This window comes from Hydra vulgaris, chromosome 15 (assembly GCF_038396675.1).
Source record: "Hydra vulgaris chromosome 15, alternate assembly HydraT2T_AEP".
NCBI lineage: Eukaryota > Metazoa > Cnidaria > Hydrozoa > Anthoathecata > Hydridae > Hydra > Hydra vulgaris.
In genome coordinates this window covers 26,860,506-26,881,460 of record NC_088934.1, presented here as the reverse complement: position 1 = coordinate 26,881,460, position 20,955 = coordinate 26,860,506, and the positions used below count along the sequence as shown (strand labels likewise).

Genomic DNA, 20,955 nt, shown 5'->3' with positions numbered 1-20,955 from the left:
CATTTTATTGGCATATTCCATTCAGCATGAGGTAACATAACATCTTTCAGGATATTTTTATACATGAAACGGTCCATTATTCCATTGTTTCAATGTATTGGACCTAGACCCTTTAGCAGAAAAACACCCCCAGACCATTACATTGCCTCCACCATGCTTCACGGTCTTGTGGCAGTAACATAAATCGAGGCGTTTTCCAGCCGGTCGACGTACACGGCAAATGCCATCGCTCCCAATGATGTTGAACTTCGATTCATCACTAAACAGGACAGTTCGCCATTTCTGCACATTCCAGTCAATATGAGATGTAGCAAACAGGAGTCTTTTCTTCTGGTTTTTTAGTGAAATCAGCGGTTTCTTTGCAGGGCGTCGAGAAAACAATCCGGCTTCAACAGCACGTCGTCTGATTGTTCGGTCCGATACAGGCAGCTCTAATTGCTTTTGTATCTCGACTTATGATATCCAGGGATCCTTCTTGACGGATCTGATGATCATAGAATCCTCTCTAGAAGTGGTGGAACGCGGTCTTCCACTTTTGTTATCTGCTGCCAACTTCCCCGTAGAAAGATATTTAGAACATTGTCTTGATACGGTCCATTTTTTCACGCGATATTTATCACAAATACTTTTTTGTGACATTCCACTTACGTAATCGCCAATAATTTTCTTTCTTAGTTCCAATCCAAGACTGTCGGGAGCCATTTTTGAAGTCATAAAAATAATAAAAATAAATAATTACGCTTCTCAAGGCTTACCGTCTTACATTTACCTTGTGATGATACAATAATGCTCTGTGGAACACAACGTCTTGGTTGATGTGGACTGTATTGATGTAATGAAACACTTGTTGTATTTCATTTCTTGTATTGATGTTCTTCGATAAAGAACTTTGATAAAACTCACTTCGATAAACTGTCTTGATAATACTGACTGATTGACTTCCATATACTGACTGAATTACATGTCGATTTACATGTCTCTTATATAGTAAAATGAACCTGTGTGAACCTGTTCTGGAAGATTCTAGATGCTTCTTTTCAATGCTTCTGGAAGCTTCTGGATGCGTCTGGATGCTTCTGAATGTTTCTGGATATTTCTGGATGCTACTGGATGCTTCCAGATGCTTCTTCTGGAAACTTCTGCATGCTTCTGGAAACTTCTGGATACTTCCTTTAATTATTAAAAAACTACCGTGGCATTGACTCGGACCAGACTAAAGAAAATGAAACAAACCGAAAAAGTTGCACTTGTTTTGTCCGCTGCAAAATGGCACTTGTCAACGAAATTCTGCCTGTGTGCTGTCACCTGTCAGCTGATTGCTCATGTCATGGCATGCTATGACTCCAGACTCCTGAACTGTTTGCTGTGGTAGTATAGTTCGTTTCGTTTTTAAGACATGTAAAATTAGGAACACTTTTTAGCATTGTTCGATGTTGGTTGCAAATGTTTTGTCCAATACTGTATATATATATATATATATATATATATATACATAATATATATTTTTTAAATTTCTTATAATAATGTAAATAAAAAGTATATATTTAATAAATAAAAATTTCATTGGTATAAATTGCAACAATACTAATAATTGAATATTTTGATATAGATTGCTAATATTATGACAGCAATAAATTTTGTTCTCATAACTTTGACATCATAAACTCTGTCCTTTTTCCATTTAAACATATCCTCTTTACAAAGGTACTTGATTTGAACATATTATAATCATTATTTAGTTTTGAAATTAGCATTATTGGAATTACAGTATCAAGGTTAAAAAAAAAACTCCTTCTACACATCAAATAATTATTCAAAATTATAATTTTTAGCACACACCAACCAAATCTTCTGGTTGTGGAACCTTTTTACTTGGTGATTTTACCATGGATCTGATACAATCAAACTCTGACTTTGCAAGTTCAACAAATTATTTGCAGTATAAATTATGACCACTCTGACATAATTTATATGCAGGAACTTTAAAAATTATAGTAAAGAATCATTTAAATCTTAATTATTGAAAGTTGACTGAAATGACATTACTGATAAAAACAATATTAACTCCAGCTTTTGAATTGTTACAACCTTTTGCACGGAAACTTGATATATTCATTTAACTAAAAATATTGATAATAGAAATGTACCTCCCTATAACACTTTGAGGTATTATAAGTATTTAATTACACATCAGAGCATTAGTGAATGAATCCGAAGTCTTGTGTGCGTTGTGCATAAACTCAAAAAAACTAAGACTTTAAACTAATTTATCTTCGTTTCTTTATTTAAAACAAAATAAATTTAAACAAATTAAAAAATAAATTTATTTTAGTTTTTTATCATTATTAACTTTGTTTAATTTTCTAATTTTTTTTTAAATCTTTTTACTATTTTTATAGAAAATTCTATTGTTTTTGTTATTATTTTTATTATTATTATTACTTATTATTATTATAGTTGTTTTTATTATTTTTTCTCCACATAGTTTATCTATATCTACCTCAACCTTTTTCTCCTGAAACTGCTACATTTCATCATGCTGATACCAAATCATCTGCATCTTTATGCTTGACATACCTAAATAACTAAAACTGAACAATATGCTCTATATTGTCCATACTAAAATCTTTCGCAACATGTCCTATCAGATACGCTTACCACTATTAATCACTTTTTCATATCAAAATAAATCTTTTTAAAAGCTTCTTATCTTACCTTTTAGAGTCACATTAAACATCTATCTGATCATCATCTCTGTTATTCATTTCAGATGCAGAATATCATTATCATTTCCATTGTTTCACTGTAATACTTCATAACATTCTGGATGCATGTAATGTACAACTTTACTTTAAAATATAGCTTTACTTATCTTTAACGGTGATGCACCTCTTCCTGTTAGAAATGCCTATAATGCTCTAAACATGTCCCACTCACTTCTAACTTTTTTCTTTGATTTCTCTTTTGCTTCACAAGCTGATCCAATTTTACCTCCAAGATAAACACAATTAATCCACTCACCAATATTTTCACAACTATTTTTTTCAATCTCTTTAAGAACAACTCTGTATTAAGCATAAGTTTAAAACAATATAACACGCAACTTTGTAACTAATGATTTTAGCATCATACCCTAGAAACTAGGGCACATCTGCAAAGACTAACAAAATCTAAGTAAGAAAAAATCCTTAAAAAAAAACAAACTTTATAGATATGGATGTACATAAATATTTGCTCTTATCATATACTAACAGTTATATATAATCAATTCTTTAATCATAATTAATAAAGCAATCAAACTTTATTTTTCATTGCAAATAATCCTACATTCAAAACCAACAATAGTAAGCACCAAAATAGAATTTGCAATTAACTTTTTTTTTACCAACCACATTTGGCCACTTTACAGTATTTTTTTAATTGCACATGCTTGACTTTAAAATGTGTAATATTTATTATATTTAGATCAAAGAAACATTATATTTGATCTATATATAATAAGTATTATGATCAAATTAACAGCCTTAAAATAAAATTGACACAAACATATATATTTGTATATTTCACTAATAAAAATAAGAGAATATACATCCTATATTTTTAATATGAACAAGATAAAATTTTTTAAGTAAACTAATGAAAGATATTTGCTTACATTTACGTAGATTCCAAAATCTGTTTGAAATGCCAAAGTCTTGTTCATAAATATTTTAGATCAATGCTGGCATACCATAAAGGATTGTCAGTACTAATCTTAAATATTATAATCAAATTATCAACCAAATGTTGTTATCAATATCTAAAATAAAATAAGTAAAAGTTTTTAACTTAATGTTCCACAATTGTGTGGCTTAGATGATACTACATTGAATAATTTCTTAAATAATAGAAAATTTAAACTAAACATTTACAATTGGAAGTTTTTGGAGTTCAAACTATCCTTGACTACATAAAGAGTTTATTTTCAAAATGTGGTATGAGCAACTTTGTTTTAATGTACCACTTTAAATACTATTTACTTAACAAAATAATTTTTATGCGATTTGCATTTTATTATTTTTTAGCAAATTTATAATAATTTTTTTTTTAAGTTGTATTTGAAGTTACTTGTTATTACTAGCTATTTGTTGCTTTTTGCTTATACCACATCTTGAAAATAAACTCTTCACTTGTAAATGAGAATTTTATATAAGGGTTTTCCTTCTAAACTATAATGATACTTTATTGAAAAATGTTATATAAAAAACACAAAGGAAAAGTATTGTTATTATTAACTATTCTCTATTTAACTAATACAAAATAAACATAGATGTAAATCATGTGGAAGCTTATCTCCTAAGCACACATCATGAAAATATCCGACACATTTGGTGCATTTCAACCAATTTGTTTTTAACCCCTACCCTAAATTCTTATCAGGATGACACTTTTTGCAAAAGCAGCATTACCTTTTTACTGTTTTTTTAATCAACCCTAATGCTGTTTGGCCAGAACCCCTAGTCCTGCCTCTTTTAGCAATTTTAAATGGTGGTTTAATAAGTTTTAACCTTTAAACATTTAAAGATTCATTTATCTGTTCTTGTTGATACATACTTTTAGTCGTAAAATCAATATGATTATCCTCTAATCCTATGACTTCATCTTTTACATGATCATCAATGAATAGATTTTCATTATTTTTGACAAAGAATTCAATATCTTGATATTCATTCATAATTGTATTTTTATAAGAAGATTCCATAGAATCATTGCTTACTGAACTAACGGAGCTACTGGGACTCACTAGAAAGCTTTCGGATGAGATAGAATTTTGCCTTACTATCTGATACTTGTTGATCTTTAAATTTCAAATCTTTTACCATAACTAACCATCTCTTCAAATTTATCTAACTGCTTTAAATACTACTGAAACATTTCTGTACCTAACTTCACAATTTTGTTAACTAGCTTATCAAAGCAAACCTTGATAAGTTTATATTTCTGAATTTTGCCTAGTGCTGGTGTTCTTCAATTAGAATTCTCTACTTTAGCATTTTCATATGGAATAGGTGAGCCTTCAAAATAACTATTCACAACATGCCATCTTGGAATAAACCAATCTAAACTTGAAAATAAGAGAATATACATCCTATATTTTTATCATTGTTTCATAAGTTATTTATCACACTTAATTCAAAGCAGATGTTTAATACATCCAATGCTGCTGTAAAAGGAGATAAAAAAAACCCTTGCTGGCTAAAATGAATAATCTTGTCATTAAGCATTTGACATTTTTCAATGTCAAATAGTTCAACTTCACCAATCAAGGACAATTTGAGACTTTGAATACATTGGAACATAGTATGAAATTGAACATCATCATTAACTTGGCTTAAGGTGGCTTGAAGGTGTTTGTTGTTTTTAATAGATGTAGTTTCTTTAATTGACTCATGGCTAACTGTAAAGATTTTGCAATATTCTTCAGTAGTCAGTAACAATCTCAGAATAACAAGATTCTAACTTTTCCACTTTTACACAAATTTCTTTGGCAGCTTTACATATGTCATATCTAATACCAACTCGTTTCATCATTTTTCTTTTTTGTGTAACTGGGATATTGATAAGTTTTGGCAACTTTGTTTCAGACTTGCTCTAAATATCTGGTCAAACTACTGGACGAAGAAGAATCCCTATTTTGGTTGAAAGACTTTCAGACAAGCATTTTTCAACTTTTAACAAGCCTTCAAATAAAGTATCTATTTTTTGTAAGTCACATAAATACGACAACTGAATAATTTCATTCAATAATTCTTTACATTCTGTCGCAGTGTGGTAAGTAGTTTTAAATGGTTGATTATTATTAATTGGTAATGTTTGCCTAAAGGCATAGAAAGACAGTTAAACTTAAAAATAACTTTTGAAATCTCACAACATCTATTATATTTAGGAGAATGTTATTTATTGTTACCATTGTTTACTGTTACTATTAATATTGAAATTATTTGTAGTATCTATAGAATTGACAATAACTGACTAACCTGTCATACTTGTGTGGAAGGAATTCTTCGATGCATATGCTAAGCATAGCGGTAAGGGAAGAATTTTTTCTTTTTTCTAAGAAACAGTATTTAAAATTTTGGCTTTGACGCTCAATTCCGTTGTTGGTATTCATATTCAGCAAGAGTCTATCTTGTCTGTATGCGGATACCCATCTCTAAAATTAAGCAAGTTAAAGATAATAGAAAAATAATTTTGAAAGATCATGACATAAATATTAAAGTTGCAAAATACGTTTTGTAGTCTTTACAATTTTTATGCTATGAAAGTTGCTTAGCACTTTAACATAAACTTAACTTATTTTGATAAATATAATTAAGCAAGTTATAATAACATAACATGTATCCACCTTATTTTTTACCTTAATTTAATCTCTTTCTTGTTCCTCCCTTAAAAACTCAAAATGAGTATGAAGTCATTAAAAAAATATTTGTAAAAATAAAATAATCAACTGGAATTCATGACGTGGTTAGTTGCATGTTTCAGGAAATCTAAACTAAAAATTTTATATTCTCAAAAACATTAACACGAACCTTTTTGATACACAACCAAGTATTTTTTAAATACTCTTTTAGTTTTGGATGATTATTATATTCAGATGAACCTTTTACTGCTTTTACAGCTTCTTTAAATCTCAATTGTTTTTGAATGAGCTATTTGACGTAACTTAACTTTGACATCTTCCTTGACAATTAAACACCCATTACTAGATTTCGATAGCCAACACTTCCAAGCTTGCTCACAATGAAAATCGCAAATAAATACACTACATTCTACATTAAAAAGACAACAGTACTCCATAAAAAACTTGTTTAAAGAAAGTACTCATTCAATATTGATGAACAATAAGAAGTAATTAATATGATAAAATAATTTTTTCTTTAGTCAACACATTTTACTACTTTTTTGGTTTTGAAGTTTTACAACACAAAAACAGTTTCTGTTGTAAATGTAGTAATTAGTATATAACCAATTTTCTATCTATTTTAGCTGCTACAACTTTTTTTTAAATGAGAATAAAAAAACATGCAGAGCAATTTTTTTTTTCTACTTGACTTCAAATTTTATAAAAGCTCTTATACTTTTATTATATACAAATATATTATTATCAATGAGATGATAGTGATGCAAATATGGTGAGGTGAACATTTTAATTACAAAGGTTTATAAACAAAACAGCTAAATAATTAATAGGCAAGTTTATTTGTAGGAATAAATACTTTTTATTAATAATTTCTTTAACCAAGAACAATTTTCCATAACACAATGGTTGACTGTTCCAAATAAAATAAATATTGAGACTTAAATAAAATATCTTTTATAACAAGATTCCATTTTTTGATAAATATTAGTGCTTCTTTAATGGCTTCCGTTGTTTCATTTCCGCATACAAAAATGGCAACTATTTGATAACCAACATTTGTTTTTACAACTAGGAAGAAGAGAAGAAGTGCATATCGAGTAGTTTGGTATGTTGCATCATAAAATGATAGCTCATTGCCATAATGCATAAGTAACCTTCTTTGCCATTTATCTTGAAAAATGAACAACTTGGACTTTTGAAGGTCTTGATTATTGTCCTCTGAATTGTTTTTACCTTTCGGACAAAACTTTATAAAAGCTTCTTTATAATCTTCTGCCCATTCTGCTACATTTTTATTTAATCACTCTTGGTCTATCAGGGAGTGATAAAAATTTTTTTCTAGCTTTTAGCATATGGTTGCGGATAGTTTCATCCGGTTAAACTCCGGAAATTCTAATATTTCTTTTATGTGAACCTTTGAAGGGCAAACAAATTTCTTTGTTATCTGCACAATATTTTTATGTTTTCTACAAGAATGGTCTCTTGCCTATATATTAGAATATTAGATTAACGCTTCTCCAAGTAATTATTTTTATGACATTTTAATATCGAGTTATACCGCCTTTACCTTTTATGTCTTTTGCATGTCGATATGGCATCGATGCAACTAATTTCTTTGTCGCATTTGAGTCGATATCAGTCCAAGCTTCTTGGAGCATGATCTTTAGCTCTTGTTTTCTTTTTAGACATGGTGTGCCACATTTTTTTATCCAGAATATTCCAGAGATGTTTAATTGGATTAAGATCTGGACTTTGCGCTGGCCATATTTTGCTTTTTTTAACGTATCTTTAGGATCATTGTCTTGTTGGAAGATAAAATGTTTTCCTAATCATAGCTTTTTAGTTTAAGCAAGAAGATTATTTAGAATGTTAACAAAAACCTCAGAGTCCATAATTCCATTAATAAACTCCAGTTTTCCAGTTCCGTTCCAAGCCATCGATTCCTATACCATAAAATTGCCTCCACTAAATTTTACTGTGCCTCGAATACAACTAAGTGTGAATGCTTCCCCTTTTTTTCTCTATACTGTTTGAGCTCCATTGGACTTCAGAAGATTAAATTTTGACTCGTCTGTCCAAAAAACTTTCCTCCAGAATGATACCGGCATATTTATATATTTTTTAGCAAATGCAAGTCTTCGTTTTGATAGATTTTTGAAAGAAATGGTTTCTTGCATAGAACTCTTGCTTTAAATCCGCTTTAAATTGATTTTGAATAGTGCATGAGCTCACTTGTAACCATAAATCTTTCTCAAGGAGACTTGGCACTTTTGGTGCTGATAAAAAGCGATTTTTTTGCATCATCTTGACAATTTGTCGATCTATTCTTGATGTTGTTTTACACTTAGCTCCAGATTATGGCTCATTTTGCACATATCCAAACATATTATGCTTTTTAATCAGATCGCTGATGGTTCCTAATGCCATTCTAGTCACTTTATTTATCGACCTAAATGTTTTACCCTGCTTGAACAAGTCAATAACCAAATTGCACTGAGCTTGGCATCATTCCTTGATTTTAACTCCCATACTTGATGATATCAATAATAAATCAAATGAATTTAAAAAAATATCAGTCAATTATTAAAAATTACTCTTTGTAAAACAACAACATTTCTAAAACTATTGATTTAAGAACTTTTTTTAATAGTCAATTTCAAAACTTTGTTTACAAAACAACATGTTCGGATAATTATTTTTTCGTTGAAGTTTTAACACTTCTTCGGGAACTGTTAAATTTTAGCAACGCAAGTTAGGAATTGCTAGATGATCATGATAAAATTTGCTTTTAGAATAATTATAAAAGTATTTATCAAAAACATATGTTTTTTTGAAATAACCTGACAAAGTATATTTTTCACAATAAAATGTTTTGTTCGGATACTTATTACTCTGACTGCATGTATAAGCGGCAGTGAAAAAGACACCTAAAAATTGGTCAAGTGCTTTGTGCACCATAGATTTGATATGTACTTTTTGTTTTTGATAACAACTTTGTTTAGCTTAATTTTACCTGTTTATCTCTTCTATTCAGATGCCTAGAATTAGTACCAACAAGAAATGGCAATCAGGAGAATAAAATATTTGCAGAAGTAGTCGTTGGAGATGTCAAAAGGGGTTTGTCCTCAACAACAGTATGAAAGCACCTCTGATGACAATTATTCCATTACTACAATTTTATGAATTAATAGTCTGGCTTAGATGAACCAGAAAATAAAGCAATTAACAAGGAGTAGTAGATGTAAAGGGTGACTTTGGCGCCACCCTGAGGGTCTCAGGACACACCTCTCTCGATGACCTATGACAATGACCATAATTTGGGATAAAGAAGGAAAACAAACTAATAAAGTAGTACCAGATGGTGATGCAATAGTTGAAGGGTTAAAATTAACTGTTATAATTTGTCTATGCGATATCAGGATTCATGCCTTGTAATAAGATAACAGCTTGGATTTAGCAAAGTCCCGTAGCTAGATGAAAGACTCAAAGCCATTTTTTTTGTGTTATAATTAGAGGCAGAGGTACTATCTAATATATTGTTTGGAAAAAAACAATAAGATGGCTGAATATGTTTAACCAATTGATAGAGTTAATGTGGATTTGGGCAAAGAAGATGGAGAATCGAATAGAGAATTTTGAAATGAAGCCCCTTAACTTTGAAGAGGTTAGTGATGTAAATATTTTTGATAGAAAACAACTTAAGAGAGTGAGATGCACAAATGCAAGAAAGATTTAAAAATTTTCAAACCACAACACTTGAGGTTGTAAAAGATATAATACCATAACAGGGAAATGTTAACGTTGAGGTTTTACCTTTTAGTAATATAATTGAGGTTACACTGCAGGATTTAACCAAAGTTATCAGCGAGGAGACTGATATTGAATTGAATAAAAAGACAGCGGAAATAACATCTAGTAAAGAAATTGGCTGATGCAGAAATAAAAAATAATTTAGTTTCAGATCAAGTTAAGCTTCTTGAACATACTGTAGCAAACCTTGATCAACAAAATTTTAGAAGAATTACGGAGTTGAATAATGTATTTAATGAATTTAATAATGAAAAAGCAAAATTGGATTTAAAATTTAAACTTCATCAAGATCTTTTAGAAGAAATGAAGACTGGTGCCATGAGCAGAGAAGCCACTGCGGACTCATTGCCCATAAAAAAAAAACAAAATTCTCAAGATATTCAATTGTATACCATGACCCCTCCATATGCAACAAAATACCACAAAATATAGAACTTATTAAATTGGATAATCTTATTTTCTTAAAGAAAAAACTAAAAGATCTCACAATTAACAAAAACCATTTTTATCGATATGTATTAAATGTTAAAAATAAACAACTTTTTCTTCTTTTTCTTACGGCATTTCCCTTAGGGGTCGCCACAGCGGATCAAACTCCTCCATCTAGCCCTGTCATGAGTGTCTTCCACTGACACACCAGCCACTCTCATATCCTCCACCACTGCATCCATAAACCTCCTCTTAGGTCTACCTCTCCTCCTCTTACCTGGAGGTTCCATCCCCAAAACCTTCCTGCCAATATAGCTCTCCTGTCTTCTCTGTACATGTCCAAACCATCTCAATCTCGATTCTCTAACTTTATCTCCAAAACATGCTACATGTGCTGATCCTCTAATAAACTCATTTCTGATCCTATCCTTCTTCGTCACTCCAAATGAGAATCTTAACATCTTTATCTCAGACACCTCCATCTCCCTCACTTGTCTCTTCGTCAGTGCCACTGTCTCCAGTCCATACAACATAGCAGGTCTCACTGTCCCATAGATCTTACCCTTTATTCTAGCCGACACTCTTCTATCACAGATCACACCAGACACTTTGTGCCATTCACACCACCCTGCCTGCACTCTCTTCTTTACCTCTCTTTCACTTCCTCCATTACTCTGTACCGTCGACCCTGAGTAGGTAAACTTGTTGACCTTCACCAAATCAACTCCTTGTAACTGGACCTGTCCACCGTCTGCCCTCTCATTCACACACACATGTACTCTGTTTTTCTCCTGCTCACTTTCATCCCCCTGCTTTCCAAAGCATACCTCCATCTTTCCAAGTTTACCTCCACTTGCTCCCTACTCTAACTACAGATCACAATGTCATCAGCAAACATCATAGTCCAAGGGGACTCCTGTCTAACTTCGTCCGTCAGTCCGTCCATAACAATTGCAAACAGGAAGGGACTCAGGGCTGATCCCTGATGTAGCCCTACCTCCACTTTAAACCTGTTTGCCATTCCTAATGCGCATCTCACTGCTGTCACACTGTTCTCATACATATCCTGCACCACCCTCAAATACCTTTCTGCTACTCCTGACCTCCTCATACAATACCACAGCTCCTGTCTTGGAACTCTATTATAAGCTTTCTCCAAGTCCACAAACACAAAATGTAACTCCTTCTGTCCTTCCCTATACTTCTCCATTAACACTCTCAGAGAAAACATAGCATCTGTGCTCACAGATCTCTACTTTTCCTCTAAGCCGAGCTTCCACTACTCTTTCCCAGATTTTCAGGCTGTGACTGATCAACTTTATTCCCCTGTAATTACTACAGCTCTGAACGTTGCCCTTATTCTTGAAATTTTGCACCATTATGCCGTCTCCACTCCTCAGGCATCTTCTGACCTTCCAAGATTTTGAAGGGAACCTCCTGATTCACAACCTCTGTCTCTTCTAACCTTCCTTCCCTATCATTCTCTTGATTCATCAGTTCCTCAAAATACTCCTTTCACCTTCCCAAGACACTCTCCTCACAAGACAACACAATTCCATCTTTATCCTTAATCATCCTAACCTGCTGCACATCCTGCCCATCACGGTTTCTCTGTCTGGCCAATCTGTACAGATCCTTTTCCCCTTCCTTAGTGTTCAACTTCTCATACAGATTACTATATGCCTTTTCTTTAGCTTTTGACACTGCTCTCTTTGTCTTGCCACACATCTTCTTGTACTTCTGTCTACTTTCTTCATCTTGCTGGAAATGCTAATTCTTTTTAGACAACTGCTTTCCTCTTAAACTTTCCTGAACTTCCTCATTCCATCACCACAACGCCTCCTTGTCTATCTTCTTCTGTCCTGATGTCACACCAAGTATCTTCCTAGCCACATTACTCACTGTATTTGACGTCTTATCCCAGGTATCCAGAACACCACCACCCAGTGCCTGTCTCACCTCATCCCTGAACTTTACACAACAGTCCTCATCCTTTAACTTTTACCACCTGATCTTGGGTTTTGCTCTAACTGTCTTCTTCTTCTTCACCTCCAAAACCATCCTACACATCACCATCCCATGCTGTGTAGCTACACTCTCTCCTGGTACCACCTTGTAATCACTAACCTCTTTCAGGTTTCTTCTCCTACAGAGGATATAGTCGACCTGTGTGCCTCTTCCCCCACTCTTTTGGCTGTAGTTAACACTTATTTTCTTAAAATAAGTGTTAACTACAGCCATCTTTATCGTTTTAGCAAAATCTACCACCATTTGTCCTTCTGTATTCCTTTCTTTAACCCTATACCTACCCATCACCTCCTCATTACCACTGTTCCCTTCACCAACATGTCTATTAAAATCTGCTCCAAGAATCATTCTATCTTCTATAGGAACCTGCAGAACAACTTCATCTAACTCTCTCCAGAATTCTTCTTTCTCCTCCATATCACAACCTACCTGAGGAGCATAAGCACTGATAACATTCATCACCACCCCATCAATCTCTAACTTTACACAGATCACTCTGTCACTTACTCTCTTTACTTCCACTACACTCTTACTAAACTCCTCTTTCAGAATTACCCCTACTCCATTTCTCTTCCTGTCAACGCCATGATAGAAGAGTTTGAAGCCACCACCAATGCTCCTGGCCTTGCTGCCCTTGCACCTGGTATCCTGTACACACAGTATGTCTAACTTCCTCTTCTCCATCGCATCAGCTAGCTCTCTCCCTTTACCGGTCATAGTGCCCACATTCATTGTACCAAATTTAACCTCCACCTTCCTGCTCATCCTCCTCTCTTTCAGCTTCAGAGCTCTCTTCCCCCCTTTCCTCCTCCTCCTTGTCCCAACAGTAGCCCAATTTCCACTAATGCCCTGTGGGGCAACAGCACCAGAGGCAGTCATTGTTAACCTGGGCCTCAATCAGGTATGAAATTCCTATTGTTGACCCACATCATTTGAATTGGCGCAGTTTTTATACCGAATGCCCTTTCTGACGTAACCCTCCCTATTTATCCGGGCTTGGGACCGGCACTAAATTACACTGGTGTGTGCTTCCTAGTGGCTAGGTTGTTAAAGATAAACAACATTGATAAGAATTAAAATAAAATAAAACAGTAATAAAAAAATAATAAAGAAATTTTTTTTTTCATGAACTTAAAAGCTGTTGTGTAACTTACTGCTTCATCATTTTTTTTCTCTCTTTACTCAACCTTTACTTTAACATTTCGGTCTTTCCCTTGCTGACAGTCAAGAGTTGACTGTGAAGTTATAATAAAAGGAACTTCAGAATAGGAAAGATCTTTATCTTCAAAAAAAACTTTACAATTTATTTTGTCAATTCTATAAAACCAATAAATAAATACTGCCATTATATCTACAACAAGTTATTTCAAATGAAATAAAAATATAATTTAATATCTATTTATAAACCAAGACTGTAGGATATAGAAAAGTATTAATGCATTTTTGTTTCACTTTTTTATTTTTTTAAAAAGTAAATATTTCAAAAATTGCTTTAGTTATTAAAACTACAAATATTTACATTAAAATTGTTTAACTTAATACAATAGACTCCAGAAGTATAAAATATAAAAGTAACAGAAAAGTTTTTTACTTTTTACTTTTCTACCTTTTTATTTTAAATTATTTTCATATCATGATAGATTATTTTACTTTACATTATTTTCATATCATGATAGATTATTTTACTTTACATTATTTTCATATCATGATAGATTATTTTACTTTACATTATTTTCATATCATGATAGATTATTTTACTTTACATTATTTTCATATCATGATAGATTATTTTACTTTACATTATTTTCATATCATGATAGATTATTTTACTTTACATTATTTTCATATCATGATAGATTATTTTACTTTACATTATTTTCATATCATGATAGATTATTTTACTTTACATTATTTTCATATTCATGATAGATATCAGCAAAACATTTCTCCAGAAAACAGACTTCTGTTTACTATTACTAGAAATCATTATAAAAAGGTTTTGTCTGACGTAGAAGCCTGCATTCTCAGGCCATGAAATCTCGCATTTCATCTCAAAAATTAGGTTTTTGTGACTTCTGGATAATATTCAACAGCAGTATGAAAAATAAGAGATTGAAAGCGGGCAGTTAATTTAAACGGCTAACACATAGAATTGACGGTCAATTGTTTTTTTTGGATAGTCAAAATTTTTATTTTTTTCTTTGTTTTATTTTTATCTTAATTTTATATACACAAAAATAACAAATAACGCTTGAAAATTAATGAATATGTATTCCTTTAAAATAATTACAATTTTAAATAAAATCAATGCATTTTAAATGGAAATGCAAATAACTAACATTCAAATTACATCTATACATATATCTATTATTTTACGCATAAGTATACATATACTTCTATTTACATTGTTGGATTGTAAAAGTGTTTTAAATTTGCAAACCTTTTAATTCCTTTTCCCTTCCTCTTGAGAATGCTGAAACATAATGCACTGTGTGCAATATTTGATGTTCTTTTAGTTCTAAACAAACATCTCTATATGCATTGAGAATGTGTCGTTCTTCAAGAGGATCTTAAGGTACTGTTGTTGATCCTGGTTCTGCACATAGTGAATAAATGAAAATGATGAAACAAAAATTTTTGAATAACTATATTTCAAAATTCTTGTAATTGCTGACACAAAGGCTTCTGGGATGTGTAGTACAGCCAGATTGTAAACATAAACAACGAAATACAAATAAAAAAATACAATATATACTTTGCTATTGCATGATTCAGTTGATTTTTATATATTTTTCCTTTCAATTATTTTAAGTTGTCAAACTATAGTATAGAATAATAAACAATGTCTGCTGGTTTTTGCGCAGCTCCTAATTGTCAACATAAACGAGGAAAAAATGTTGATAAAAGTGTGTCATTTTTTCGCTTTCCAAAAGAAAAAAATAGGTTAGTATCTATTTTATTATTAATATATATATATATATACATATATATATATATATATATATATATATATATATATATATATATATATATATATGTAATTAGTATATATATGATATATATACTCATTATATTATATAAATATATGTATGCATAATTTTATTTCAGATGTAAGCAGTGGGTTATCAATTGCCGTCGCCAAGATCTCGACAAGAAAACTTCATTAGAACTAAATAAATCATATGCTCTATGCAGTGAACATTTTGAACCAACACAATATTACCCAACAAATATTGGAGGCAAAAGAGCAATTTTAACAGCAATTCCAACCCTTTTTGATGTACCAAATCCTCCTCACAAATTTTCTTTTACTTAAAATAGCAGTCCATAAAATTTTTAGCACAATTGATCTCAAATCGGTGTATCATCAAGTGAGAATACGACCTGAAGATTACAAATTAACCGCATTTGAAGCTAATGGCAAATTATATGAGTTCAAACGCTTACCCTTTGGATGTACAAACGCAGTACCAATCTTCCAAAGAGTAATGGATGAATTCATTCAGGATAATAAACTTGAAAACACATACGCTTATCTCGACGATATAATTATTGGTGGAAAAGATGCCCAAGAGCACGATAAAAATCTTAGTCGCTTTCTACACGCAGCTAAAATCGCCAACATTGAGATAAACGAAGAAAAGAGTAACTTTAAAAAAACTCATATCGAATTCTTAGGCCACATTATTGAAAATGGAACTATAAAGCCAGACCTAAAAAGATACGAAGCACTGATAAATATGCCTGAGCCAAGATCGTTAAAAGAGCTAAACCGAATGATAGGTTTATTTGCAACAAAGGGTTTAACCCCACATGCCAAAGAAGCAATAAAAATACTCAAAAATAAACTTGTAGAAGCTTGTCTAGCCTCCCCTAATTTAAAAGTTTCATTAACAATAGAAACTGATGCCTCCGACTCAGCACTCGGAGGAACACTATTACATCTTGGCAGGCCAGTTGCCTTCTTTTCAAGAACATTAACTAATGCCGAAAGGAAGCATGCGATAGTTAAAAAAGAAGCGGCTGCCATAGTGGAGTGCTGTTGAAGCTGGAGGCATTTGATTAACTCAGTACCATATATTAATATAATAACCGACCAAAGATCCATTTCCTTTATTTTCAATAAACAGAATGCAACAAAAATAAAAAATGAAAAATTAACTCGATGGCGTTTAGAATTAGCTGATATTAATTATACAATCTCATACAGGCCGGTGAACCAAAACATTGTAGCAGATGCCCTTTCAAGATGTTGCTCGATTGTAAATAACACTAAAGCGTTTTACAGTATCCATTCCCAACTATGCCATCCCGGAGTTACAAGAATGATACATTACTGCAAAAACAGAAATCTACCATACTCCACCGCAGAAATCAAACAATTAACAAACCAATGTACAACTTGCAATGAACTCAAACCTCGTTTTTACAAACCACCCACAGGTCGTCTCATTCAGGCAACAAGGCCTTGGGAACGCTTATCGATGGACTTTGTTGGACCTTTACAATCCACTACAACAAACAAATACATCCTCGTGGTGGTTGACGAGTACTCACGCTACCCATTTGCATTCCCCTGTCAAGACATATCAGCTGAAACTGTTATACGACACCTTCTTAGCCTCTTTTCATTATTTGGTGCACCATCATCTATTCATACAGATCGTGGAACTCAGTTCGAAAGCTTAAAACTTAAAGTTTTTCTAGAAAAGAACGGAGTAATTAAAACTAGAACCACTCCTTACCATCCCCAAGGCAATGGTCAGTGTGAACGAATAAACGGAACAATACTAAAGGCTGTTAGTCTAGCTCTGAAAACCTTAAGTCTAGGAAAAGAGAAATGGGAAATAGTATTGCAAATGGCTTTGTCCTCCATAAGAGGACTTCTGTGTACCGTCACTAACGAAACACCCCATCAGAGGATGATGAACTTTCAACGCTCATCAATAATAGGCACTGTTTTACCTAACTTCTTAACAGAACAGGATTCCACAATCCTTTACAGACGTCAAGTACGAATGAAAGGAGATCCACTCGTTGACAGAGTTCAACTGCTAGAAACAATATCGCCCTACTACGCTCGAATAAAATTTCAAAATGGAAAAATTGATACTGTTTCAACAAAAGACCTCGCCCCACTAGAAGACCTAAATCCTCCAACAGAATCAGTTCAACAACAATCCGGTGATTTGAACATTGAACAGATGATCAACAATACCAGCAATTAAATAAACAGAAACCAAGAAGAACTAAACGAAACCAACGAAGTAACTTCAAGCCAATTAGTTGAGAATTTAATTATAGATAGTATCCCTTGTAATCAGTACCCACAACAGTGGTACCTAGTCAGCCTATGCAGAAAGTTACTACTCACGAGAATCTTACTAACATACCCTCAAGAACAGGACGCGTTACAAAGAGGCCAAAGTATCTCGACGACTACTTTCTTTCCTAGTATAATATCAGAGGTTAAGTCTATACTCTCCGCCCTAAAACTTTCCTAATGTGGAGAAGACTGTTATAATTTAAGCAATAATGCAATATAATATTAATGGTGTCACTTCCCGTCTTCTGAATATTACAGTTATTAGTAACGCTATTTATATATAATCTGTTATACATACGGTTATTAGTTACGCTATTTATATACGATAGATGTTTGTAGTTCTTGTATAGCCTTTTTCTTATATTTGATAAAAGCCAAAATATACATGAAAGACTTTTTAATTATGGTTTACAACAATACTATTATTATGGTTTTACTATTTTATTATGGTTTACAACAGGAACCAAGTTCTTGTTTACGTGAAGTTGTGAGAGTAATGGAAGCCATTTTCACTAAGAACATTAATAAAATAATTGTATGCAAAAATATAACAGGAACTATCATTAAAGCTATCAAGAAAGACTGTAATTTCGTTTTTTTATACAACCTTCATCCAAAACATGCATCATATTTGGAGAGAAAACTGATACACTATTTTGTTGATATTCGAATTTATTACTTCATTAAATTTTACAATCGTGATATAGTTCCACGTTATAAAAAATGCTCTAAAAAAATGTCATTACATAGCTCCATTACATTGTCATTACATAGCTCCACGTTATAAAAAATGCTCTAAAAAAATGGCTCGTATTACTCATAAATAGTAAAAGATTATATTTAGTTAAAAAATGTGTATTTATTTATAATGTACTGAATTGAAATTATAAATTCTAATATCCTTAAAATTTTTTATATTATATATAAGATTAGGAAAATAAAAATAAAAAAATATACATAAAAGTATAAAAAAAACAATATTGAAAACATATCAAAACTAGAAGGAACGTTTGAGTTGTTTTATACTAACAGAGCTCAATAAACAATTCATATAGCAGTTGTATAATTTTAGGCTACTAAATAAAATGTCTAAATATTGAAACATTTACAAAACTATAGTATAGTCTCATTGTAGGGCTGTTAAAATTTTTTTTTTATGTTTAGATGAAACCCTGATTGCTGTCTACCATACAGTTATATTATAAACCTTCTAGCATACTGCAGAGGGTAGTTAAGAATTGAAACGTACATATATTGAAAAAAAATAATTCATATAACTAACACGTTTACTTCGTTAAACATTTGTAATAATGTTACATTGTTTAAATGATTGTTACAATTATTTTTACATCGTTTGTAAACAGTGTAGCAATATAACATTTTGAAAAAGCTGTAATATATAAGTATAAATTAGCATGGCATCTAATTTATGTCATTTAATGTTTGTATTTTTGTTATACTTTGAACATTAAAAATAAAATTGAATGTTATTTTTTATTGCTCAAAATATAACAAAAATACAAGCTTTAGTTGCTATAAAAAGCTTTAAACTAACATATTCCAGCGTTTTCAAAATAAACCATTTAGTTTTAAAGTAACAAAAAGATTGTTACTACATCTTATTAAAGCTTTATTTTTAAAAATAAGTCAAACCATCTTTACAAAGGCATTATTCTGTCAAAACGTTTATACATACGTATTATTGTTTACAAATCTGGCTGTACTAGACATCCCAGAATCCCCGTTCGCGGAATTACAAGAAATCGAGCAAGTCGTACACCACTGGTTTTGAGGAAGATCAGCATGCCAAACTTGTTTAACAGTATGTCAAAAACTTTAGTTATGTCAAGAGCAATAGCCCTACCCTAACTGCCTCCTTCAATAAAATCATTCAGTCACAGCAGTTAGCAAGTCAGGCTTAGAGTGAAAAGGATTGAAAACCATATTGATTGTCTGACAATTAGTTATTTGACTTGAATTTGAGTTATTTGAAGATGGGATGTGAGAAATTTATTGATCAAAGACTAAAAGACCTTCCTAATACTATTTTATTATGGTTTACAACAGGAACCAAGTTCTTGTTTACGTGAAGTTGTGAGAGTAATGGAAGCCATTTTCACTAAGAACATTAATAAAATAATTGTATGCAAAAATATAACAGGAACTATCATTAAAGCTATCAAGAAAGACTGTAATTTCGTTTTTTTATACAACCTTCATCCAAAACATGCATCATATTTGGAGAGAAAACTGATACACTATTTTGTTGATATTCGAATTTATTACTTCATTAAATTTTACAATCGTGATATAGTTCCACGTTATAAAAAATGCTCTAAAAAAATGTCATTACATAGCTCCATTACATTGTCATTACATAGCTCCACGTTATAAAAAATGCTCTAAAAAAATGGCTCGTATTACTCATAAATAGTAAAAGATTATATTTAGTTAAAAAATGTGTATTTATTTATAATGTACTGAATTGAAATTATAAATTCTAATATCCTTAAAATTTTTTATATTATATATAAGATTAGGAAAATAAAAATAAAAAAATATACATAAAAGTATAAAAAAAACAATATTGAAAACATATCAAAACTAGAAGGAACGTTTGAGTTGTTTTATACTAACAGAGCTCAATAAACAATTCATATAGCAGTTGTATAATTTTAGGCTACTAAATAAAATGTCTAAATATTGAAACATTTACAAAACTATAGTATAGTCTCATTGTAGGGCTGTTAAAATTTTTTTTTTATGTTTAGATGAAACCCTGATTGCTGTCTACCATACAGTTATATTATAAACCTTCTAGCATACTGCAGAGGGTAGTTAAGAATTGAAACGTACATATATTGAAAAAAAATAATTCATATAACTAACACGTTTACTTCGTTAAACATTTGTAATAATGTTACATTGTTTAAATGATTGTTACAATTATTTTTACATCGTT

The 20,955-nt window shown here is 31.5% G+C and overlaps 1 protein-coding gene across 1 annotated transcript; it reads right to left on the bottom strand.

The window, feature by feature from the left end:
- Positions 1-12,640: 12,640 nt before the first annotated feature.
- On the bottom strand, positions 12,641-13,546 carry LOC136091844 (uncharacterized). The gene has a single exon (XM_065819556.1). It carries the CDS (start codon positions 13,544-13,546, stop codon positions 12,641-12,643), a length of 906 nt encoding a protein of 301 aa, XP_065675628.1.
- Positions 13,547-20,955: the final 7,409 nt, after the last annotated feature.

Excerpts from the sequence above, each read along its gene's own strand:
- LOC136091844 (XM_065819556.1), bottom strand. The coding sequence starts at position 13,546 with ATGACTGCCTCTGGTGCTGTTGCCCCACAGGGCATTAGTGGAAATTGG.